General features: G+C 42.0%; 2 protein-coding genes across 5 annotated transcripts; one reads left to right on the forward strand and one right to left on the reverse strand.

Annotated features, from left to right (window-relative positions):
- Window positions 1–273: 273 nt before the first annotated feature.
- On the reverse strand, window positions 274–2,888 carry LOC311272914 (tripartite motif-containing protein 16-like; the record flags this gene model as incomplete). The annotated part of the gene is made up of 1 exon (XM_084379671.1): window positions 274–2,888. Exon 1 carries the CDS (start codon window positions 1,939–1,941, stop codon window positions 274–276), a length of 1,668 nt encoding a protein of 555 aa, XP_084235797.1. The 5' UTR covers window positions 1,942–2,888.
- Window positions 2,889–2,963: 75 nt separating this feature from the next.
- On the forward strand, window positions 2,964–25,592 carry LOC311251771 (calmodulin-regulated spectrin-associated protein 3-like). Of its 4 annotated transcripts, XM_084344410.1 has the most exons (20): window positions 2,964–3,397; window positions 3,518–3,805; window positions 9,184–9,437; window positions 9,815–9,955; window positions 12,383–12,469; window positions 12,604–12,639; window positions 13,191–13,238; window positions 15,181–15,319; window positions 17,760–17,899; window positions 18,387–18,480; window positions 18,577–18,628; window positions 18,878–18,939; window positions 19,039–19,069; window positions 19,245–21,741; window positions 21,850–21,971; window positions 22,101–22,390; window positions 22,496–22,595; window positions 23,146–23,252; window positions 23,342–23,460; window positions 23,628–25,592. In XM_084344410.1, exons 2-20 carry the CDS (start codon window positions 3,670–3,672, stop codon window positions 23,958–23,960), a joined length of 4,788 nt encoding a protein of 1,595 aa, XP_084200536.1. In that variant the 5' UTR covers window positions 2,964–3,397; window positions 3,518–3,669; the 3' UTR covers window positions 23,961–25,592. The 4 variants fall into 4 exon arrangements, with proteins under 4 accessions (XP_084200536.1, XP_084200535.1, XP_084200538.1 ...); XM_084344409.1 differs by having other exon boundaries at window positions 2,964–3,805; XM_084344412.1 differs by having other exon boundaries at window positions 2,964–3,805; window positions 19,347–21,741.
- The last annotated feature ends 694 nt before the right edge of the window (window positions 25,593–26,286 follow it).

Below are 26,286 nucleotides of genomic sequence, written 5' to 3' on the forward strand. Positions count from 1 at the left end.
ATGTACAACGTGGTGAGAACAAAATAACGACAGTGAAGGAAGCTCTTTCTGAAGACTCATGTATTGGGAGAGAAACAATCTAAATGCATCAACACAAATATTCAACATTTAGACGTTTACAGTTTAATGCAGAAAAATGTCAGTTCAGCTCAACAAAAGTCATCATGAGCGGCGTTAGCCTCCATGGCTATAAAGACACAGGATGGAGCGCCGCCTGAAGAAACTCAATCATCGACAGAACAGCCAATGAGGAGAGGTCAAAGTGACTTCTGTCTATTTGAGTATACAGAACTCAGCAGTGTCTCCATAAGAGTGAATGTTCAGTCCGGCATGAAGCGGCTGAGTGAATGTGGTCTGGACCCTGTGGAGGAGAGTCATGGTTTCACAGATGCTGTAGAAGGACAGAATTCCTGCACTGTGATCCAGGTACACTCCGACTCTGGAGGACGGAGGACCTGAGACGGGAGTTTCGACGTCATTGTACCAAAAGGCGTAACTATTACCGTCACAACATAACCCCCAAGATTTATCATTTCTTCCGAATATACTTTCCTCTGACCGCCTTGCTCTGCTGATGTTCTTGTATGCGACTGCTACAAAAACCCCTCCCCCTCTCCACTCCACCTCCCAGTAACGACGTCCGATCAGACTCTCTCTACTCAGGACCTGGCACCACCTAGTGAATCTGTCTTGGAGATCAGAGTAACACTGTTGTTCCCTCATTCTTGTTGCCTTTCGGTTCCCCTTAGATAACAACAGGCGCAAGTGAGCCGTGCTCGGATCCAGTGTGATTTCACGTGAATATTTTAAGAATTCAGCTCTGGTCTTGGGCTCTGACGGTAAAACATCCACTTTAGTCTCTGTCAGTGAGATGTTTGTCCGTTTCTGTCTCAGGACGTCCTGTAGTTTGTCTCTGACCTCTGACACAGCTGCTGTCACATCCTCAAAGTACCTCAGAGGACGGATGTTGATGCTGGATGAGTGTGTAGACTCACTGAGTGCTGACAGTGAGGGGCAGTTGTGTAGAAACTGGTTGTGATCCTCTGTGTGTGAGAGCTGCTCCAGCTCAGCGTCTTTCCTCTTCAGCTCAGTGATCTCCTGCTCCAGCTTCTCCTGAAGCTCTTTGACTCGACTTAGTTCAGATTCCTGCTGCGATCTCACCTGCTGCTTCACATCAGAGCGTCTTTTCTTCATGAGACGGATCAGCTCGGTGAAGATCCTCTCACTGTCCTCCACTGTTTTATAAGCAAGGCGATTTATAACCACCACCTCCTGTTGAAGCACCTTCACATCTTTCACTCTGTCTCGGATTCTCTGCTGGATGTTTCGTCGACTAACCTGGAGCTCTCTCTGCCTCTCAGTCCTCTCTGCTGCAGCTGACACTGTGTCGTGGCCTTTATGTTGATCCATGGAGCAGAGATAACAGATACACTGCTGATCGGTACGGCAGAATATCTTCATCACCTCATCATGACGAGAGCAGATGTTCTCCTGGAGCTTCTCAGAGGGATTCACCAGCTTGTGGTTTTTAAATGTCAATGATTCATAATGAGGCTGGAGGTGTTCCTCACAGTAAGAGGCCAGACAGACTACACAGGACTTGAGGGCTTTCAGTTTTCTCCCAGTGCAGAAATCACAGGCCACATCTTCACGTCCAGCGTAGCAGTGATCAGCAGGAACAGCTTGGAGTCCAGTCTTCTTCAGTTCCTCCACTAACTCTGCTAACATGGTGTTTTTCAGCAGGACAGGCCTCGCTGTGAAGGTCTTCCTACACTGAGGGCAGCTGTGGTTTCCCTTTGCATCCTCTGTATCCCAGTGGTTTTCAATACAGTTCATGCAGTAGTTGTGTCCACAGGGAATAGTCACCGGATCCTTCAGTACATCCAGGCAGATCGAACAAGAAATCATTTCCCCGTCGAGCTGAAGTCCTTTCTGCGCCATTACACCTTTTCGAGTGTCACTTTTTTAGAGCTAAAACTAGTTTGAGTTTTGATCTAATAAACTTGTACTTGACACTCTCCTGCGCTTGGTTCTTCAAACTGTAGATCTGAAGGGGAGGGAGCAGGGAAATATATGGAAATAGTGGAGCTCACTGTGTTTGAGATAAGAGAGACGAGGGAGTGGTTGTCGACCTACGATCCATGCAGGGACAGGAGCAGCTCTGTGAATCTGACAAAGACAGCACATAAACAAAACATGTATGTAAATATGTATTGACATTTTTACCAGCAACAACTGCATCGACTGGTAACGACTGGATTGTTGTTAGCACGGCAGCATCACAACCCTCAAAGATGCTGCCACAAAACTTTACAGGTGTGAAGTTGAGATCAAAATGAAGGCTGAGATTGAAGATAAGTCTGATCCGTGCGTCATGTTGTTGAGAATTACCAAAAAATAAATAAAAAATTGCCTATGAAAGTCTGAGTTTAAACTCCACCTTAGGTCAGGTGTCTTTTGCATTTATGCCTTGATGAGGTCCTTTACTGTATGCCTGCCTATGATAATTATTCAAAGGTTTGAACGCTGTTAAGTTCATATAATTGTTATTTTACAACACCGGGGTGTTGACGATGAGTTCAGGAGTCTCACAGCCTGTGGAAAGAAGCACTTCTCTAGTCTGGTGGCACAGCAGTGGATACCTCTGTATCTTTTGCCCGATGGCAGCAGGGTGAACAGACTGTGGCTGTGGTGGATGTCTCTTTTAATATCTTAAAAGACAACATGGAGTTTTAGCTTGTTGCTGATGATGGTGGTGTCGTTTGCACACTTAAAAAATAGAGTTCTCCTTGTGTCTCGACGATGTACAGTAGAGGAGGTGTGACTGCCAATCCGAACTGTCTGGTTGTGAGGAAGCCCAATACTCAAGTCCAGAGTGTCTTCATGGGTGAGACAATTAATTAATATTAAATGCTGAAGTCAACAAACAAAACTGATGTAGGTGTTCTTCATGATTTGATTAACACAAACCTGCTGGAGACACTTGATGTGATGGAGCTAATACACTGAAACCAACCAGGATTTGGACTCTGTGGCTCAGACTCTGTGGTGTGTTTGTTTGTGTGGCCTCCATTGCTTCCACTGACTGTGTCACCTGGTCAGTGACAGTGCTGGGGGTGAAGCTGATGCCTTGCTCGAGGGCTCCCCCATGTGGAAGAAGGGGGACACTGTCACTGCCATTTACATATATCTGCAGCACATTTATGAAACTCTTATCTCAAAGGTTAAAAACAGTGATAATTTTTATTCCTCTGCACATTTATCGACTCGTTTTTGCTGCTGCTGCCTTCACGTGTGTCGTAAATCTGAACCTCGGAGCAGTACTTCACTGTGACATCCCCATTGGCCGGCATGTGACGTGCACGGGGGCGTGGAGCCGGCTGACAGCCTGCGTGAGGTATTTAATCTCCATTAACACGTCTCTGACTCATTTCTATTGACATATCGAGCCTCATCTTTCTGTTTCCATCCTCTCTGTTTGACTCTTCCTCATCGTGTCATCATCTGTATGTTTCAGTCTGCATCACAGGGTCCTCCTCCCTCTCTCCTCCTCCTCCTCGGTGTCTCCTCTTCCTCCTCCATCCCTCCTCCTCCTCCTCACATTTCCCCGGTGCTGCTGCTGCTGCCGCCGCTGCCTCCTCCGTGTGCTCCGTGCGTCGCGGCGCGGCCATGGTGGACTCTCCCAAAGCGATGAAGAAGACCTTCTCGGTGCCGGAGATCAAACCGCTGGACCAGTACGACTTCAACCGGGCCAGGATCTGCGCCAGCGTCCGGTGGCTGCTGTCGAAATCGTACGGCTCTGCAGGTAGTCTCACCGCCGAGGGGGGCTGCATGGGTGGGGCGCTCAATTATTAATCCCGCTATATATGAAGCTCTGAGCTCGGCTCGGCGTTTTATTTCGCGTTCACGGGAACCTCCAGCTTCATCCTCCAGACCTGCACAGCATCCATCCTCATGAGCCGCTTGCACCGACGCTCCTTCTCCTCCTCCTCCTCCTCCTCCTCCATGCTGTGCAAGCTTTAACATCTGGGTTACTGACGAGGAGCCAATTAACGACACGGTTATGAGGCTTGTCAGGAGGAATCTCCTCCGTGGTGCGTGATGCATGCGTGGACAGCAGGCTGGCTGTCATCGCTGCAGTGCAACAAAGCCTTTTGTCAGAGTCGGCGGCCACGTCAGGCCCGTGGAGGGGTTCACCCACCAGCCCGCATATAACCCGCACAGAAAGCCTCTGACTGGTTTATAACGTGTGCGCAGTGTCGTGTGGAAGAGAGGCCGTAAATGGGTCAAGACGGCATAATATTTGTGTCAGTGTTACGCGCGCACGGCTGCGCGGTGCTAAAGCGCGTGGCAGCGTAGTGAAGGTGACATAGTGTTTTTAGACAATGGAGGGTTTCTGCCGACAGCTGCTGCAAACACATCCACTGATACGAGCTTCATTTAGAGGAAGTGTCCAGATGTGTGTCGAGGAAAAGCAGATGTTTACTATGTGTGACCGACACACAGCAGCAGCATGTAGGATCTGCTGTTATGCAATCCAGAGTAAAAACTGTGATGATCAATGAGGCTGATAGTGTGTCAGAGTTGGTGACCCTGTCTGAGATGTTGTCTTTGGTTAGTGGTGTTACTGCATGACTTCATACTGTAGCACAGAGCTGCAATGATCAGTCGATTAATTGATTGTTTCGGTCATTGTTCAAGCAAAAATATCAAACATTTGCTGTTTCCAGCTTCTTAAATGTAAGAATTTGCTGCTCTTATTCATCTTTTATGGCAGTAAATGAAGAGTTTTGGGGTTTGAGACTGTTGGCTGGACAAAAGAAGCATTTGGAAGATGTCACTTTTCTTTTTTACTAGTGTGCTTATAGACAAAACCATTAATCAATTGTTAAAATAATCCCCAGACTCATTAGTTCAAGCCCTGTTTTAGTGTGCTGCAATTAATGATCATGTTCACTAGCTATCACAACTATCTAAAATCCATAAAAGGTCAAGAAAATATGTGTAAATTAAAAAAGTTAATTGTGAAAATGCCCCAAATGACGTCTTTAAATCGCTCATTTTGAGATTTATTGCATTTACAATCATATAAAACAGAGAAAAGCACATTTGAAGAGCTGGAGATGCTGTTATATGGCGGTTTTGTTTGATAATTGACCCAAACAATTAATCAGTCATCAGTAACTGTTGTTGATCCGCTCATTGTTTCAGCACAGTTTCTGTTTAACAGATCAGCTCCTTTTCAGGGTTCAGTCTCTGCTGACTAACACAATGATGTCGCCCTGTAGGGAATAATACCACACAATGGTAACGTTGCGAGTCTTTATGTAATGATCCATGTTATTTTGGGCAGTAGTAATAAGCTGAGACAGACTTTCATGTTATATTTGTGTGCCAGTCAGTGGGACAGGAGAAGAGAGGAGCTCTCAGCAGGGAGCCTTCATTGTTGCCAGTCAACTGGAAAATGGCCACCGGGTGCCTCATTGAATTTTAATGGCAGCCGAGAAGAAAATAGCACTAATAAAACCGCACATGTGATCCAACATGCACTGATTCTACATGACGTGGCCAGAGGACGACTTCTCTTTGAGTTTTTATGGTATCAATAACAGGTATTCAGAAAACACAGATAAAACATAACATATATAAGCAATGCTTCCGATTAAATGATATAAATAAAAATATATATAAAATATGATGAGAATAATCAAGGATGGCACTACAGATATGATCAGAAGGATAATGTGGAACTGACAAAATAAATATACAGAGAAATATAAAACTTAACTTATTAAAAATAAATATATGAACTACATTAATACAAATATCCTTAAAAAATACCACAGATGATCACAACAAATCCTGGTATAGCTCTCTGTTGAGATAATGAAACTTTTTTCTAGTTTTTAGTCTCCGTCCACCTTTAGGAGTCATTAACCAAATTAATTACCAAAAAAAATAAAAAATGTTTTGTTGTTGTGAAGCTTTGTAATTGGGACATTTCTGTGGTAGAAAGTAGTTTTAGTAGATTGTCAGTTTCTGGAAGTGACAAGAACATTTTGAATTCTGTGTACCTCCACTTCGTTGGGGTGGAGGCAGAAATGACCAATACTATAATTAAATGTAACTTTAAAGCGGCTTTGTCGATATTGTAAAATTAACAAAAGTTTATCTGATTATTACCCACTTGAGTCACTCATGTTTATGTTTTGCCAGCTCGGTGTTGTTTACTCTAAGAGTTTAAATAAAAAACTGAGTTTTTCGGTCTCAAAACTCAAAGTTAGAAAACTTTGTCAAAATAGTACAAAGTTAACCGCTAGCTAGTAAACGCAGCGGAGCATTTAGCGGCTAAAGGATCAGATATATCCTTCATTAGGTGGTGGAGACCAAAAATAGAGCAAAAAGTCTGATGATGAGTGATACTGTTGCTCTGTAACAGCCGGATGTATAAATAGGAAAATGTTGCTAACATGTTCATCATATTGCAAAAGGCGATGCTGGAAAGAGGTAGTTGATTGGTCGGTCTCATTCCCAGGTCTTTGGGTTGGTATGTTGGGCTGGCCACCAACCCAAACTGTCAATATATGACAACCTGGGGATGAGCAATAAACGATTAGTCATTTGAATCATGTTAGGATTTTCTTTTCTTGGCTTTAGATGAGAGTCAAGATACTATTTTTGAGTTTTGGACTGATGGTCTCAAAAAACACAGAATCTGAAGACTCCAGCTTGGGCTCTGGGAAATTATAACAGGCATTTTTAATGGTTTCCGGACACTTTATAGCCTATAAGGTTGTCACAATACCCAAATTTTAAACTTTGATTAAAAAATTATGAACACCTCGTTCAATACCACGGCAAAAAGTAAAGAACTAAACTGTTTGGAGTGCAGATATTATATCATTTGGTAGTGAAGTATCATGTTATCTTGTTAATAACATACAGTTTGGGGGTATTTCTATCACCTGATACTCATAAAATCCAAACGATGTAACACTGATTGTTGTTGTTGTTGTGTTTTAGCTGCACAGGCTGTGTCTGTTTTTTTCCTGATTTAATTAGTATTATGCTAAATCGGTTAGCTGCTGGTTCCTACTCTGCAGTCCAGTCTCATCGCCTCGGCTGCAGAATGGCTGCTTTCCATTTCCACCATTCCCATGGTGACGGCAGTCCTATTTCCTCCCAGTGCTGCAGAGTGTGAAAGGCGAGGGTTTAACCCCTAAACAGTGTGTGTGTGTGTGTGTGTGTGTGTGTGTGTGTGTGTGTCACACTGCAGTGGAGTGTGTGCTTCAACTGTTGTTTATGCAGTGACACAGACAGACTTTCATTTCAAATCTTTATGTGGTGATTTCTCTTCTCTCATTTGAGCAAACAGAGAAAATGAGGAAAGGAGGTTTTACATAAGAAAACAACAGAAGGTTACAGAGAGAAAGACGAGGAAGTTGTAGCCCTCGTTACGAGTCAGAGTTTGATGTGTGAGGACAGATGAAGGAAGAGAATGAGTTTAAGGGAACGAGGATTGACTGCGGTGGTAAATGGAAGAGATGTCCACTCTGATATTCCCTTTGAGAAGTCCACTCCAATCTCCAGGATTATCCCCGGCTCCTCGTGCAGCCTTCCAGGGGCTGCAGGGTTGGAATATGGGTCAGTCAGGGAGCTGTGTGTTTCTGTGTCCGGAGCGTGTATGCGTCTATGAAGTGACCCACTTGTCGTGGTCTGAGCTTCTTGCACATCATAGATAGTCATAGATTACTCTGCATGCACATGCACACACACTTGCACTTTGAGCTATTCATGCAGATGATGACATTATCTTCTCCTGCAGGCTCCCTGCAGTCACACACTGTCGCATACTGTCCCCTAATTTATAAAAAGTGGGAACACTTCTCCACTTTTTATCCTGCAGTTTAGGTTTTCTCTCTCAGGACAGATAGTACGGTGGAGCTGCATTCTCTCAGCAGCCGACTGTGTGACTTTTGTAACGTTTTCCTCGTGGGACAATGTGTTGACGAAGCACTTCTCTTTCTCAGAGAACAACGCAGGGAAGCTGACTCATTATCGCCTCTCTTATATCTGCAGCAAGGCAAGAAATGTCGTACAACTGCACCACGGACTCCATGCTTTTTATTTGTCCTCTCATTCAGCTCAGAGAGCATCCTTTAGCGGATGAGCGAGTGCCTCCTCCCGGTAATTATCTCTGCCTGCAGATAATGATTGAGAAGACTCTTTACAGCTTACGTCATCCACTGAAATATTAATTCTGAGCTCTTTTGAGTTCACAGGAACAGTTTAAATCGTCCACAGCTCTGCCAGCAGCTCTGTGAGGCTGCACTAAAATCATAACTTCAGCATGCTAACCACGTTCATGATGCTAACGTGCTGCTGATGATGAGCAGGTTCACCATCTTAGCATGCTAATATTTGCTAATTGGCATTTAAGACAGAATTAAACTGAGGCTGATTGAAATATAATAAGCTTAACAGGTATTTTTTGCCATGAACCAAAGTGTCAGACACATTTAAAGTTCAACCTCATGATGACACCAAATGAAAGTCGGGGAATCATCAAAGTCAAGGATTCGTCTTCAGGGAACCTCGAATGTCTCTACAGAAGTCTGCAAATCCATTGAGAAAATAAGTAAAAACTTTGAACTGCAGGTGGCTCAGAAAAGTTTCAAGAAACTTTCAATTTATTGAAATAAGAAATGGTATCTAGGCCTTTTTAGATAAAAGAGATTTCAACATTAGCTCGGAAAAGTCATTTTGAGCCATAACTTAACAGTATTATCACGTGTTGTGTACCGTGATTAGCCTGTAATGCTCAAAAATAGTTTTTCTTTACCTCGAAAAGTAACTTTTTGTTTTAACCCTCCATGTAATCTGCTTCAATTCAAGTGTGTTAAAGTTGTTTAAAGTTGTGTAATAGTGAAACTGTTTTTGAGTTAAGATCAACAACTTGAAATGAGATTAGAAACCGAAATGATGTCTTTCAGTTAGCTGGAAATGGTCATTTAGTGTTTGTTGAAGTGTAGAGGAAAAGTCGGAGGACTTCATCCTCTCAGGACCGTGAATGTCTGTACAATATCCACGACAATTCATCGAATGATTGATGTTAGTTTCAGTCTTGATATCACCATTCAAGCTCAACAAGACTCTCCTCTTGTCCTCTTCTTCCTTTTTCAGAAAATGTTCCTGTTGAGTTTCGGGAGCCTCTTTACAAGGACCAGTATGAACAGGAGCACCTCAAACCGTCCGTCTCCAAGCTGCTTCTCTCCCCGGAGACCTACTGCCGGGCCCAGGCCCTGCTGGCCCAGACGCAGGGGCCCCCGGCCGATAACTCCGCCCTGCTGCAGTTCCTCATCAAGAAAGGTTTCGCTCCAAAGGTCCTGGATGCAGACGTCACCGAGGAGGACCTCAGCTACGTCCCCATCAAGACGGTGGGTGTGTCGCCTTGTGTGTCGAGGAGTGTGTGGCCTGTAGTTTCTATATTTGCAATTCATCCCTCTTTGATTTTCAACGGCTATCGTGCCTTAGGTATTTATTAAAGGAAGTAGCACAGTGGAAAAAAGTGAAGAAAAGTCGGTCAGGAGAAAACGACGCGATCCTTTATTGTGTCAGTTCTAGTAGCAGTAAGAACAGGAGCAACAGAGGAAGCAGAAAGGACAGCTGGTGAGGAATAGTAGGAAAGAAGGAAGCAAACAGAGTTGTATTTAGCAAACAACATAGTAGAGAAGGTATTTCTGTTCGCCTCTGCTGATTTTAGACTTGTGTGACCAGTCAGATGGTTAAACTGTCCCTCTTGTGATTGGTGCAGAAAGCCCACCTCGCCATGATCGACGCCCTGATGACACTGGCTGCCAAAGAGACGGTGGGCAGGGTGAAGATGGCGGTGGAGGCGGAGCAGATGGGCGTCGGGGCTCCGTGGGAAAACGCTCTGCTCTTCTGGGTCAACAGGGTGAGACCACAAAACCATGGCAACAACACTGATGTCACTTTAAATAGCTGTTTGATTAAAGGACAGGTTCACTCAGGGTTTTCATTCAAGACCTCATTAAGATAAGCTTTACCAACATTTAACATTACTCACCTTGATTGTTTTTGACATTCAAAAAGCAGGACAATTCATATCTCAGGAAACTGGTCAGTAAACCCAGAGAGACTTGACATTTTCCCAATAAGTGGTCAGAAGTGGTCTTGTCTAAAATGATATTAGACATTCCTTTTTAACTTTATTATTATAATTTATTATTATGAAAAATAAAAAATAAAAAATTCTCCTGAATTCTCTTTTTCCGTCTGTGTGTGAATTTTTTTTTTCCCATCTGCGAAAACGTGAAAAAAATGCAGAAACTTTCTGTAAAAGAGATCATTTTTTCCATGAGATTTTTTTTCTTTTTTTATGTGTGAAAAATTCAGGTGAATTATATATATATATTTTTTTATATATATATATATATATAAATTCTGGGGGGGAAAAAATTTCACACATGGAAAAAAAAAAATCCTGAAAAAAAAGAATTTTTTTTCATGTCTGAAATGGAGCATAAAACAAAATCAAGACAAATTTCAGGTGTAAATTTCTTTCTTTTTTTTCAGTAGTATTTTTGTTTTTCTCATCTATGACAGCATGTAGCAACTTTCTGGAAACTTTTTTTCTCCACGTGTGAAACAGTGAAAAAAATTCAAGTGAAAATTTCTTTTTTTTCTTTTTTTCCAGTAGAATTTTTATTTTTACTTTCCCATCTGTGAAATCACATGAAAAAAAAATCCAGAAACTTTTTTTCTCAGTGTGTGAAACTGAGTGAAACCTTTTTTTTTTTTTTTTGTTAGGCAAATTTTTCATTTGTGAAACGGAGTGGAAAACATTTCAGGATAATTTTTTCTTTTTTCATATATGACACCAAGTGAATTTGTTGTTTTTCCCCAAGAATTTTCTCGTTTTTTCATGTTTGAAACAGTGAAAAAAATTCAGATTATTTTTTTTAACTTTTTTTTCCAGTAAAAAAAATGTTTTCCCCATCTGTGACAACATGAAAAAAAAACGGAAACTTTTTTCTCTCCACATGTGAAACTGAGTGAAAAATAAAATCTTCAGGAGAATTTTTTTATGTATGTGTAAAAAAAGATCCAGGGGATTTTTTTTTCATGACTGAAAGCGACTGAAAAAAATCATTTTTTTCATGAGAATTTTTTCTTTTTTCATGCATGAAACAGTGAAAAGAAATTATTTTTTTTCCTATCTGTGAAATCATGTGGAAAAAATTCTAGAAACTTATTATTAAAAATTTATTTTTTTCATGTGATTTTTTTTTCATTTTTCATGTGTGAAAAAAAAAATCAAGTGAAATTGTTGTTTCTTTTTTCATTTGTGGAACAGAGGGGTCATATCTAACACCAAGTGAATTTGTTTTTTCCCCCGAGGAGCGAGAATTTTTCTTTTTTTTAATGTTTTTTTCCAATAGAATTTTTATTTTCATGTTCCCATCTGTGAAATCATGTGGAAAAAAGTCCAGAAACTTTTTTTCTCAGTTTGAAACTGAGTGAAACTTTTTTTTTTTTTTGTCATTTTGTCAAATTATTTTTCATGTGTGAAAGGGGTTAGGGTTAGTGTGAAAAAATATTTTCATATCCAAAAAATATTTTTTCACAGTTTGCTTTTTCTTTTTTCATGTGTGAAGCGGACTGAAAGATTTTAAGTTGTAATTTTTTTTGTTCAGTAAAACTTTTTTCCCCATCTGCAATGATGCGAAAAAAACACAATGCCAACTGTGTGAAAAAAGAAATCTTCAGGAGAATTTTTTATGTATGTGTGAGGTGAAATCAGGTGAAATTTCAGGTTAATTTTTTTTCTTTTTTTCCAGTAGAATTTTTATTGTTATTTTCCTATCTTTGAAATCAAGTGTGTGAAACTGAGTGAAACATTTTTTTTTTCGTCAGGCAAATTTCTTTTTTCATGTTTGAAATGGAGTAAAAAAAAAAATTCATGAGATTTTTTTCTTTTTTCATCTTTGAAAAAAAATGAAAGTGTGAAAAAAAATTTTTTTTCAAAAAAAGGAAAAGAAATCTGAATTTTTTTTCACTGTTTCACACATGAAAAAAAGTTCAGATAACTTCTTTTCTTTTTTTCCAGTAGAATTTTTTTTCTCCCATCTGTGAAAACATTAAAAAAATCCAGAAACTTTTTTTCTCCATGTGTGAAACAGAGTAAAAAAAAAAGTTTTTGTTTCCTTTTTTCATGTGTGAGATTTGACAGGAGAACTTTTTTTCCCCCACTCGATGAAATTAATAAAAATAACTAAATAACAGAGGCGTTCATTCTGTCTCAAATTTTAATAAGATTTGGGTGAGAAAATAGTGAACTGATCCTTTTCACCCTCTACAGCTGAACCAGAAGTTGAGAGAAATCACAGAGGACGACGAGCCCCCCAAGTCGCAGACATGTACAGACCTGCAGCCTGCTCAGGACGCGGTAAAACACACACACTCGACACACTGTACGCATGATGTTTTGTGTCTCACGCTGCACCTTCTAACATCGACCTTGCTCTGCTTCTCTGTTTTCTCCCCCTGGTTTTGTCTCTGTCATGCGTCGCTCTCTGGCAGTGTCAATCCACCCGTTGGTACTGGAAACTAGTCCCCGTAAGTGTAACAACTCTCCTGTCTATCTCTGAATCTGTCCGTCTGCTATGGCTGACGTTAATGTGCCTGCTGGAAATGCCACATAACTCTTATCTGTCCCGTTAGGCCCCCCTCTGTGTATGTCATTAAAACGTGCTGACTTTTACAACTGACCGATTAGATGCCACTGAAAATGTAACTGCTTATTATTATTATTATTATTATTATTATTATTCTGAGCTGATGATGTTGTGGACACTGGGGTGTTAATGACTTCATCCGGTCATCAGTTTTCATCTCAAACTGCTCAGATGATCAGAGCCGAGGGGGAGGAGGAGATGTTGGAGAGGAGGTGAAATCACTTCCTCGCTGATTATTAAACTGCCTCTGCGCCCTCTTTGTTTATCCCCCTCTCCTCCTCCTCCACCTCCTCCTCTTCCTCCTCCTCCTCCCCCCTGTCGCTCCTCTCTCCCTGAGCAGTGCCATGTGACTTTGTGGTGTGGCGGTTCCCATGATGACCGGCCCCCTTGTCATTTATGCTTGTTTCCCTCTCTCTGCCATCCCCCATCCAGCATGCTATCGCTTTTTGTTTGAAGGAGTCGGGGAATAAGCCGCCAGTGGTAACGTATAACACCTCGCTCTTTTCTCACCCTCATCCTCCACGTCTCCCGTAGCAACGCACCCGACTGACTGACGGACGGACAGACTGACCAATCGCCACACCAACGACTGACTGACAGACTGCAAACTAATCGCTCTTCCAACCCCGAGGTTGGACAGATCAACTAAAAACTCATTAGCTTTTAACTATTTCTCCATATTTATTGTTTCTTCCTGCTTTTCTTTAAAGCGTATGTTACAAAGCCATGTTATAGGAGGCACAATCACACTGTTGACGTTTAATATCTCTTCGTCCTCCTCCAACAAGGCTGCGTAACATCCTTCAGCCTCAGTTACAGTTGATGCACATGCAGCAGTTTGTTTTGTTTTGGGTGTATTTTATCTCTGAGTGCTGCGGTTTGATTCTCATTTTGATAAAATTCACTTTTTCTTACGTGATTATGTGTTTTTTTTTATTATGTTTTTATACCTGATCAGAATCGAAGGCTCACAGTGTCGTCAGTGCCTGTTTCTGCTGCATGGACACCGGAGGACAAACAGTCCTCATTTTCACTTTTAATCACTGACATTAGTTTTTCCTTTCATTGTGTATTTTTTTATTTTTTTTGCAATGTTTTTAACCTTCACACCTCACCTTCTTGTGTGTTTGTGTGTGTGTGTGTGTGCGTGCGTGTGTGTGTGTGTATGCGCTCAGCAAACATTTGGGTGTTGAGCATCCAGCCAAGACGTCCTGTTATACTTAAAAAATAGTGAGACTTTACCCAACCATCAGCTGGAGGTTTCAATTCAGCAGCTTCATACGTCCTAAAACTGGAAATAATAAGACGACTGAGTCTGAAAACAATAAATTAAAATTGATTTACACAAGATTGAGATTCACAGGCTAAAAACAGTAAGACAGGAATATAATTTACATGTAGGTATACAGAAATGGCATGAACGTGTTTTTCATATTTAGAAAATGGACCAAACTGCACCCAAAAAAATACATCAACGCAACACTTTTGTCTCATTTTTCACAAGTTGAAGCAAAAGATCAGATGCACACAAAAAGATGAATACTCCAACAGTCCATCCACCTGCAAGATGTTCTTCTCGGATGAAGGGAACATGAAGTTGTCACTGTGGCGGGCAGATGGCAGACTGTGTGTACGGCGTCGTGTTGGCGAGCGGTTTGCAAATGTCAACGTTGTGAACAGACGCTGTGCCCCATGGTGGTGGTGGTGGTGGTGGTGGTGGTGGGCTCGTGGTATGGACAGGCATACTGTAAGCCACGGACAACAAACACGGGTGCATTTTACTGATGGCGGTGTGAATGCACAGAGATACCATGATGAGATCCTGAGGCCCAGTGTCACGGCGTGAAAAACACGTGTTTCATATATTTGCCGAGTGTAATTGTTAGTCAAATATAGCCAGCTTTGTAAGAGAGAGTCTGACTGGACCGTTATTGGACGTGGAGACGACGTCACTATGTGGCCATCCACCTCATTAACACATTGAAGTTAAGGCGTCGGACAGGGACTTTTACCAGGGACATGACGTCACTGTCCGACCAATGTTTGCTGGGTGTGTGTGTGTGTGTGTGTGTGTGTGCGTGTGTTAATTGAGGCTCTGCTGGTCTTGCGCTTCGTCTCTTTTAATTTTCTTCTCTGCAATTTTCCTGGAGTTTGGCTGGCGTCATACTTTGTGTCTCTGGTTTTATTTATTCTCCGTTAGAAGGACAACCCTGGCTGTTTGTCACTGTTCTAACTCTTAAACCTTTATCTATTTTCATGTTTGTAATTTTTCTGTATGTGCCTTATGATCCTTCCTCTCCTCCCCTCACTTGTCCATTTGCTGTTTCTGGTTCCTACCTGTCTTTGCAAATACTCTTCCTCTTTTTACCCTCTTCTCTCTCCTCATCCTTCTCCTCCTCCTTCCCTCTTCTTTCTCCCGTAGATCCGCTATAGGAAGGACAAAGTGCAGTCTAAGCTGACTCCCACTTTCCCTCTGGTGTGTGCGGTCAAAGATCTGTCTAATGGCTGCGCTATAGCTGCTGTGTTGCACTACTACTGCTCCAGCCTGCTGCCTCTAGAGGGTACACACAAGTACTCAGACACAAACACACATGCACACGTACACATTTAATGATTAAATATTTATATATATACATTATACATTATCTGATGTATGTTTCCAGACACTTAACGACTTAAATGATGGTCCCATAATTTTTTTAAAAAGGTTTCCAATAGGTAGAGCATTTCTACGGAAGCCCTGAAGGCCGAGTGAAGAATTTCTTTTTCTGGTGATCCATTTTCTAAGTCTAATGTAAATTGTTTTCTCTCTGTGTTTATGACTTTACACTGGTGGGAAAAAAGTTTTGCCATGATAATCTTTAATCTAAGTCCCTTAATTTTTTTCCCATCTGTGAAAATGTTATTTTTTCCAGAGAAAAAAGCAAAAAATTCACATGTGAAACAGAATGAATATGGTGACGGAAAAATTTCCAGGAGAAATAATTTTTTTCCCTGGACAATTTTTTTCATGTTTGAAACTATGTAAAAACAAAACAAAACATTTTTTTTCAGGAAAAGGCGAAAATTTTACGGGTAAAAAACAAAATGAAAAAAAAATTGCGTGAAACCAAGTGGAGGAATTCCCAGGATTTTTTTTTTCATGTGTGAAAAAGAGTGATTTATTTTTTTTTTTTTTCAAAAAAACAAACCTTTTTCTTGACAAAAAGATGTGTAAAACTTGGTGAAAAAAAATTCAAGATATAATTATTGTTATACTCATTTTGACCACAAGAGGCTCCTCTCCTGTGTTTATGACCTGAGAAGTGGTGGGAAATTTTTTTTTTTCCCAAGGTAAACTTTCAGGGTTCCTTAATTTTTTTTCCCATCTGTTTTTTGTTTTTGTTTTTCTGGAGGAAAAAGCAAAACTTTTACATGTGAAACAGAATGAAAATAGTGACAAAAAAATTCCCAGTGAAATGTTTTCATGTTTCATGTTTAAAACAAAAATGTAAAAACAAAACAATTTTTTTTTCTGTACAAAAAAAAATGTATTTGTGAAACTGGGTAAAAAAAAAAAAAGAAAAAGATTTTGCATGTGTGGAACAAAATGAAAAAAAAAGTTTGGGGAGGAGAAAAGACTTGAGATTGTTTTTTTGTTATGCTCATTTTGACCACAAGAGGCTCCTCTCCTGTGTTTATGACTTGACAACTGGTGGGAAAAATGTTTTGCCACGATAATCTTTAATCTAAGATTAATTAATTAATCCTTAATTTTTTTCCCATCTGTGAAAATGAAAAGCAAAAATTTTACGTGTGAAACAGAATTAAAGAAAAAAACTAAAAGAAATTCCCAGGATTTTTTTTTTCACGTGTGAAAAATATTTATTTAAAATAATAATTTTAAAAAATGTGTGAAACTGGGTGAAAAAAAAAAATTCAAGAGAAAAAAATGTTCCTGGACAATTTTTTTTTCACGTGTAAAACCAAATGAAGAAAACATTTGGGGAGAAATTTTTTTTTTTAAGGCTCATTTATTTTGTTTTTGTTTTACTCATTTTGACCACAAGAGGCTCCTCTCCTGTGTTTATGACTTAAGAACTGGTGGGGAATTTTTTTTTTTGCCAAGATAAACTTTCAGGGTTCCTTAATTTTTTTTCCATCTGTTTTTTGTTTTTGTTTTTCTGGAGGAAAAAGCAAAACTTTTACATGTGAAACAGAATGAAAATAGTGACAAAAAAATTCCCAGTGAAATTTTTTTCCCCAGGACAATTCTTTCATGTTTAAAACGAAAATGTAATTTTTTATTTTTTTTCTGGAGGAAAAAGCAAAACTGTTGCGTGTGAAACTGAATGAAAAACACATTTTCCAGGAGAATTTTTTTTAATGTATGAAACAAAATTTTAGGAGAAACTTTTTTTCCGAATTTTTTCTCAGAAAAAATAAAATAATGAGTGGATTTTGGTCTTTTGTGAAACTGAGTGAAAAAAAAATTCCAGAGAAAGAAAACACTCCTGAAAAAAATGTTGATGATTATAATACATTCTCCGCTACATGAGGTAGTGGTGCACTTCACCCTTTTGTGGCTGATAAGTATAAAAAACAAACACTTAGAAAAATGAGCCTTACAAAAAAATTTGTTTTCTCCTGCCCAAACTGTTTTTTATTTGGTTTCACACCTGAAATAAAAAAAAAAACATTGAGGAGCTCCAAAACTTTTTTTCCATCAGTTTTCAAGTCATAAATACAGGAGAGAAAACAATTTATATCAGACTTAGAAAATGGATCACCAGAAAAAAAAAAATGTCTTCACTTGCACCTCAGGGCTTCTGTACATTTCTTCTACATCTGTACAAACATTTTCTATTAATATTTACATACATTTTAATATTATGATGCTATATACATATATATATAAATATCTACAATGAATTTAAAAGTATTAGCTACCTCTGACACACACGTCCAAACACAAAGATTACATACAACATTTTAATATGTATTTTTCTCTGCTCCGTCCAGATGTGTGTCTGAAGGACACCATGTCAGTGGCTGACAGTCTCTACAACCTGCAGATGATTAAAGAGTTCTGTGAGAGCAGTTTACAGAGCTGCTGCCCTCTGGCTGTGGAGGACCTGCTCTACGCTCCTCCGGTTCTGCACGTAAGCATTATGACCGCTCACATTCATGCATCAGTACAGTCAAAGTGAGGAGCAACACCACACTAAATCATCAACGGAGGAAAAGGCTCTAGTTTATCGGATGCGATGGGGTGGACAGAAATTGGCAAGTTACTCTAACCTGGGCGCTAATGAAAGGAACCTAAACAAGCAGCTGTTACCTTTTCTTTTGCAGTGATTCAGCCATTTTAAAGCCTCAACACGTGCACAACAAGTTCCCCTGACAATATTTTGCAGGGGCACCATCACTGCATCCTGGGTTTAGGGCCGCCCAAGATGATTATGATTGGTTTAAAGACATGCAAACAAGCCAGAGCACTTCTTGCTCTATTCCAGAATGAGAATTGGTGCAGCCAGACATTTCTCCAGCAGAGTGCTGTGGACAAAAGGTCAGAGACTAGAGTGGTCACTGAGTGTGGTCACCCTTTAAGATTTTGACAGTGGTAACCCAATATGCTCTTTTCCTCAGCTGAATATCATGAGTTTCATAGCCGAGCTGCTGGAGTGGTTTGAGGTCAAGAAGCCTGAATTCGTCAAGCCCATACAGCCCGTCGACCTCACAGGTCTGTGAACACGTCCATGTCTTTGATATTATGTTGACTGTTTGAAACTGACGATCAGCCTCTGAAACTTTCCTGTCTTCTTTATATGTCTTTCAGATGTCTCAGGGTTACTAGACTGTACAAGTCCTGTCAATGGAAACAGCAACAGGTACCAGCGTCCCACTAATACCACCCACATGAAAATGGTCAGGGTAGAAAATGTAGGCATGAGGCAGGAGTCTGATTTGCAACCTGACATATACCGTATAGTGAAATAAGACCTGGTTGAGCCACTGAGGAAGTTTTAGAGAAGATTTGCCATTGGCTGACTCTACACACACACAGAGAAGTGTCACATTTTTACATTTCCCTTGAAGAGTTGTGAATGAACCACATTTTACTGTTTTTTCTGTTCCAGTGGTTCCCCTTCCTTCATCTTAAAACAATCCTTTGTGCCCATCTCCTCCCCGGTGTCGCCAGGTAAGAAATAGAAATAATTGCACAAGGTTTTTTATTTCAATGGATTTAACCAAAATAGACTTTAAAAGACTTTTTTTTAATTATTATTTGTCTTTCCAGAAAACAAAAGTTGGACGAAGAAACAAATCAGGTAGTTGTCCTGAACAGCTTGATGTGATTTATATAGTAAATGTTGTGTTACATTCATATTTTATCTTAATTTTTAATCTTCTTACTTTGGCTTCTGTGGTTTCTGCTTTTCCATTCTTATCCGGCACAACCCCATCCATTCATCCATCCCTCCATCGTCATCCACCTCTCTGCAGTCGTCCTCTGTCAGCAGTGACTTTCAGCATCCCATTTGGGCTGGACAGTGATGTTGACATTGTCATGGGAAACCCAATAGATTCTGTCTTTCGCTCTGCCAGCACTGACAGCCTCACCACAGGCATCCCTGCAATGACTTCACCGGTGAAATCAGCAGGGATGAATCATGTCCCGTACAGCCCTCCGGAGGACTTCAGCCACCTGGTCAGTGCTTCTGCACCATCGCAGCGCTCGTCCTGGGGCCCTTACTCACACACAACACCACTGGGAGAGCTGCCGACCATCGAGGAGGCGCTACAGGTGGTTCATACTCCTGGCAGCAAAGATCGGCGGAAGGGAAGGACAGCAGAGAAAGCAGGAAAAGTAGTGTTGGGAGGAAGGCCGGAGCCGAGGTTACGTCCTGAAGGAGCCCCTTCTGGGTTCTTCCTACACTCCCCAGAGGAGAATAATCCTCAGCTCAGTAGCTCGGCTCCGAGTCGCTCTGGAGTCCTCTACCGGCCTGTTGGAGGAGAAGTGGGTGATACTAAAAGGCAAGGAAGGGGAGAGAAGAGGGACAGACCAGATCGCACCTCCGATATGTCTCGTGATGACGACTCTGTTCTACGAGATGGTAGCGTTGACTCCTCTGAAGCATCCGATGAATACGCTAGAAACGCCCCGGGTAATATGCGACCCAGTAACGGTCGCCAAGGAAACAACAGTACCAGCAACAGTCCTCGCATGACAAACTTTGCCGAGCGACGAGACAGCAGACGAAGACAATCTGCCGCTCCCGGGGAGGAGGCGGCCTCTGCTCCGACCCCAACAACCCCAGGCACTCCACATACACCCTCCACCCCAGGAGGGGCACCTGGCCGCCAGGACAGCCCAGGTCCCAGAGGCCCTGAACCAGGATCTGAAGCCTGGGAGTTGGGGGCTCGTCTAGAGGAGAAACGTAAAAGCATTGAAGCTCAAAAAAGACGCATTGAAGCCATCTTTGCCAAACACAGACAGAGACTTGGAAAAACTGCTTTCCTTCAACTGAAAAAAGAGCAAGGAGAGGGAGGAGGAGCGGCAGCAGAGGAGGATAATCTTACCCTGGAGGAGCGTCTCACATGCATGGAGGAGCAACTGAAACAGGAGGAGGAGAAGGAAGAGAAGGAAAAGAAGGAGACAGAAAAAGATGGAGAGAAGGAGAAAGAGAAGCCATCTGTTTCCAATCCTCGGTTAGAGAAGCAGGTCACTTTTTCTATTGAAAGTAAGAAAGGGGCAGAGACAGTAAAAGGAGCAGAGAAAGAAAAGGGAGCAGAGAAAGAGAAAGGAGGTGAAACTGCCCTAGTGGAGTATAATGAAGTGGTGCAAAAACTGAGTGAAGCCCTGCAGTCACTACAGAAGGACATGCAGAAACTTACAGAACAACAGCAGCATCTCATGAGCAACCAAAGACCGAGAAATACACCCAAAACTACTCCAAAATCAACCACCAGAAGTAATGCCAAAACACAATCCAAAACTCCTCCTCACACCCCAACAAAGACACCACCGAGAACCCCGACAAAGACACCGACAAGGAGTACCACTAAGGCTTGGGTTATTCCTGCTACCCCCTCCGCCTCCTCTCCGTCACGGCGTTCTCAAGTCCTTGCCTCCCCAAAAACTCAAATCATCTCTTCCTCCTGCCCGGCTCCTCGCACTAAGATCCACTCGTCCTCCACTCCCCGCAGCCCCAAGCACCACCCGCGTCCCCAACATCAGCCTCACCCACGGCCTTCCGAACTCAAGTTCCCGCCACTCAACCGGGTCTTGACACCAACCCACAATGTGGACACCCTCCCCCACTTGCGCCGTGTGTCCCCCAGCAAGTGTCAGGTTCAGACCACCTCTTCCTTCCGTATCGGCGGGCCTCGGACTCCTCAAGAGTCACCTCAGCCTGTCCAGCAGCCACAGCAGGATGAGTGCGCCTCAGACACAGGCTCGAGTGAGACACCAACTCAGTTCAGCCTGGAGCTGGAGCAGGAGGAGATGGAGGCAGTAGGAGGGCTGCCGATCTTAACACAACCCAGGAATGACCGTCCGAGGGGTGCCGGTGGAAGCAGCTCCGGAGCTCCTTCCGAATGCTCCTTTGAGAGCGAGACTTTGTCCATTTCTGCTGCCTACAGCGCAGCAGGTGAAGGCGGGAGAGGCGGAGGTGCAGGGAAGCGATGCAGCCTGATCGAGGTTTCATTTTCATCTCATGGAGGGCCCGAGGCGAGCAGCGATGAGCCAACTGATGAAGGGCAGGAGTTTTCCTCCGATTCTATGAGCGACCACACAGAATCGGCTGTGGAAGCTGCTAGAGGACTCGCTGCAGAACCTCTAGACCCCATAGAGCGGCTGGAACTGGCCATGGGAGCCGCCGACTTGCCAGAACAACAGGCTGAATCCAAAGAAGAACAGCAAAGACCGACTGAAACTTTGGAGCCAAGTGGAGAACAGAATGAGCCGGGAACAAAAGGAGGAATTCAGTTCTTCTTTAAGGTGAGTGCTTGCAAAACAGAATGGATGGGGAAGAAGAGTTTTGTTTTCTATGGTCATTCATTCTGTCAAAGTATTTTGGTTAACAATCTTGTGCTTGTGTGGTTGTAGGAGGCGGTACATGATGAAGAGGAGATGGCCCAGCGTCGAGCTTTACTCTTGGAAAAACAGCAGAAGAGAACCGAGGAGCTGAAGAAGAGGAGACAGTGGAATGAGCAAGAAAGGGAAAACAGGTAACACATTTATGAGCGCACCTGCACAAAGTTGATGCATACACGGTTCTATGCATTTGTACAATCGTGAACAAAATCCAAAGCTGAGATACAATCATGTAAACATAATCTATTTTCTCTTGGTTTCAGGCCAGATTCCTCAAACAAAAGAATGGCGTCTCCCTGCAATACACCTCCTGCAGGCACAACTTCACCTTCACCGACACCTCCTGCTACACCAGCCCGCCGAGGAGGCTTTACGCGAGAGGAGTATGCGCGGCGACAGCAACTCAGGATCATGGATGATTTGGACAAAGTGCTCCAGCAGCAGAAATCAACCAATCAAGGACGACCTTCCGCTAAGAAAACCCGCTCCCGGCCTCGCAGCATGACCAGGGAGGAAACAAAGCTCTCTCTGAGTCCAGCCAAGGGAATTCCTGGTACGGTCGAAAAATTAAAAAAAGTTGTCAAATACTTAAGAGTTGTGTGTTTGTAGACGATTTCAGTGAAGCTGTTTTAATGTCTTTATATTTATGTTTCTCCAGGAGCTAAGTTGACCAAAGTCTACTCTCACTCCTCCCTCAACCTGGCAGCCACGGACGAGCCAGGGAGCAAATGTGCTGACCGCACAAAGAAACCCAACAGGTACACTGCTGGTAGTTCACCTGCCTCTTTGCTCTCATTTATACAGTTTTTAGCTACATTGTTAGCATAGCTGAAGAGCTGGTTGGTCACATTTGGAGGGTACCAAATTACTGTGAAATTGATGCTGACATGCTAAAAATTTAATATTAGTAGTTAGTAAATTATACATTTTAGCAGTGTTGCTAAACATTCGCATGTTACCAGTAACTGTGCACATGTAAACATGCTAACATTAGCTGAACTTGAGGTAAATGCTTGCTGGATGTTACAGGTTTAACTTGAGATTGTTAACACACAAAGTTGTTAACATGCATGTAATCAGACCAGCTGCAAGCTCTGGATAATATTGTGTCGCTAGGAGAACTAAACTATCCATAGTTTTGAAGATACTGACTGTAGAGATGTTTACCTTACTAAGCTAGCTAATGCTAGCCCAGGGAATTGAGGAGGTTGGTGCTCTCTTCTTCATAATCCAACTGTGAATCCAGTCTCCAGTATAATACAGATACAGTCAGAGGTGATGACGCACTGGTTCATATCTCTCCAACAGCCGTCCTGGTTCACCTGCAGGCTGTATGACACCAAGTAAACTGGTAAATCAGAACGGGGAATGGGAGAGTGGTTCCAACGGTACCTCGCCTGCCCCAGAATACACAGGTACGGTATTTACACAGTACAGTCTCTTGTCAAAATGCCTACGGTTGTACAGAAGGGTTAGCATTAACAAGTGTGTCCGTGTGTTGCAGGTCCAAAGCTCTTTAAAGAACCGAGCTTCAAGTCCAACAAGTTCATCATTCACAACGCGCTCTCTCGCTGCTGCCTCGCTGGAAAGGTCAACGAGACCCAGAAGAACAAGATAGTGGAGGTAGAGGCCACTTTGCTAATCATTTAAATCTTCTTGTGAATCCCTTAACTTGTGCATTTGTAGGCACTTAACTAGCTCACGTGTATGTCTGAAGATCCTAGAAGCAGAAGAAAACTAAAACACTCAGCCAATATGATATTTTGGACTCTTCTTTCTTCCAACCACAGGAGATGGAGAAGAGTCCGGCCAACCACTTCCTCATCCTCTTCCGTGACTCCAGCTGTCAGTTCAGGGGCGTTTACACCATGAACACCGACTCCCAGGAGCTCGTGCGACTGACCGGCGTGGGCCCACGGACAATTAGCTCCGCCCAGGTGGAGTCCATCTACAAATACAGCTCAGACAGGAAGCAGTTTAGCGCCATCCCCTCTAAAACCATGGGCATGAGTGTGGACGCCTTTACCATCCCCGGCCATCTTTGGCACGGAGGAGGAGGAGGAGCGGCGGGCGGAGGAAGCAGGAGAGCAAGCATCACTAAGAAGGCAGTAATTTCCAAGTGAGGAACGTGACACATCACAGTGACCGACAATTAAAGAAGAAATCACTGTAATCACACTGTAATTAGAGTGGAAACTGTTGTAAAGTATGAAATACAGTAGGAGGACGAGGAGGAGGAAGCAGGAGAGTAAGCGTTACAAAGAGGGCAGTCATTTCTTTTTCCAAGTGAAGAATATAACACATCTCAGTGACACATAATTAAAGAAAACACTATAATTATAGTGAAAACTGGAGTCACATATAAAAACATGCACACAGTCGAGCCTTTAGCCACGCGTGTGCATACATACACCTTACCTCTCTCGCCCTGGGACTTTACTACAAACACAAAACATTAAGAAATGATTTGTACTCCTCCTTTCTGTGCATGAAAAAGTAAAACAGCACAGCTTTCCTTTTCCTTAAACAGACGCACTCACATCCAGAGTGCACAGAGGAAGGTTTTGTAAACATGTTCAGTCGCACAAGGAAGTTACTTTTAAAAAGTCTCGATACTTATACTTTCATTGTTTAAAGTACGAACTCAAAAATGACTTTTTTTTCTTTTTTTCTTTTTCTGTCCGAAGAAAAAGGAAAGTTTACGAAGCTGTTTATTGAAAAAACACTGACTTTCATAAGACACACGATTACTGTCTGTTCCCTGTCTGGTAGTAGAGCACCAGTTTTGTACGTTAAGCCAAACAACAGAGAAAATGCCTTCTCGTGTCAGAGTGACTGGCAGGACCTTTTATCTTGTCCGAGTTACGACTGTCCATAGGTGGATTAATTAAAGCACATGTGTTTCTGCAAAAATGAAAGATAGCCATAATCATATGTCGCAGAGAGCAGAAGCGAACGTCTAACGTCTGTAAAGGTGTCCGTGGTTTTTCAGAGATGACGACCACAGCATGGAGGGTTATTTACTGTATGTGGTATAAAGCTTACTTCGAAAACAATATCACAGTGAACATTGAATGTTTGATGAAACTATGTTGATAATGGGTATATGTATGAGTTTCAGATGCCAATTAAACAACGCTGAGCTAATAGCATATTGAGGATGACGTGTCATGCCAAACTTACATTTAGAAGTACCTGCATTGTTGCGCTCTCTGTTAGGGATGGGTCCTGATGGCTGAATCTAGTTCGTATCCGGTTCAAACATTGTAAAATAATCAGATTCGTGAAGCTCTGCAGCCAAAAAAAAATCCCTTATTGAATCCAAGTTTCTCATAAGAAACGTATCAGTTTCGTCTTTGCATGTACGTTGTCTACTATAGTACAACGTACATGCAAAGAAATTTGATATTTAGTTGATATTTGCTGGATGATAAAACAGAAGAAGGAAGATAGAATTATTTCCACTGTGTTTTTTAGCTTCTGCAGCTCCAGTGAGGAGCAGACGCTGTTTTCCTCCACAGCAAAAGGAAGTTCGAGTCAGGATCGGGTTTGAAAAAACAGTACATGTTTTAACTAAAAGATGAAAATAAGGGATTTGATGAGCAGATTCAGAGCTGGATCCAGATTTGATACAATGCTATCAGGCCTCATCCTTACCTTTGTTAGAGTGCACACAATTATATTGGTGTGTTTCAGACCAGCATTCATGTATGAAATAACAAACAGACTGGATTAAACTCCACTGATCAACTGTTTCTCTGTCGTTTTTCTTTTCCTTCCTCTCTCTTGGTGTATTGTTGAGTTCCTCCTGGTTTCCTGCTCCACCCACATGTCTTATTGTTTTCTCTAAATGAGAATTTGTTATCAGCAGTCCGATGATGATTATGATAATGACGCCGACCTAACAAAGCTAGGACCGACTGTAAGTGAACAAATCGAACAATGCCTGACTTGTCCCTGACGTAGTGTCAGTATTTGCAAGTTAACGAATGGCTTAAGGATTAAGAAACATTGTAACTACAAGCAAGCTATGACTTTCTCCAACAAGTTTACTTTGTGTTCTGAAAAGATGTGAATCTGCAGCTGTCAGACATTTGCGATAAATTGCTGCTGCCGAGGTCTGATGAGGGATGAGGAGCGTCTTCTGGAGCTCAGGTTTAGTAGTAGAGCCAGGGTTGTATAAAAATAGTGTGCAGAGCTAACGGGTCTGAAAAATGAGGCCAATGCAGAACTGGTTGCAAAAAAAAGTCAGACTGTATGTAAGTTTATGAGAAAATGAGCCTATTTCTCACTTGATTTTTTTTAACTGAGTAAACAGTTTCCTAATGAGTTTATGGTCTCAAACTCTAGTTTCAATGGTCATTTTGTGAATGACTGTAAAATACTTTGTGAGTGACTCGTCTCCACAGCGCTGTATCCTCAGCTTCTCAGTCAGATCCAATCGGGAAA

Source organism: Pagrus pagrus (assembly GCF_965226575.1).
Source record: "Pagrus pagrus genome assembly, chromosome: 2".
In the NCBI taxonomy this organism is placed as follows: Eukaryota; Metazoa; Chordata; class Actinopteri; order Spariformes; family Sparidae; genus Pagrus; species Pagrus pagrus.

What these genes read in the sequence shown, in the direction of transcription:
- LOC311251771 (XM_084344409.1), top strand. Translation starts at nt 3,670, where the DNA reads ATGGTGGACTCTCCCAAAGCGATGAAGAAGACCTTCTCGGTGCCGGAG. An exon ending in TGCTCTTCTGGGTCAACAGG is followed by an intron (nt 9,956 to 12,382) that starts GTGAGACCACAA and finishes CACCCTCTACAG; the next exon opens with CTGAACCAGAAGTTGAGAGA. An exon ending in GGTACTGGAAACTAGTCCCC is followed by an intron (nt 12,640 to 13,190) that starts GTAAGTGTAACA and finishes TCCCCCATCCAG; the next exon opens with CATGCTATCGCTTTTTGTTT.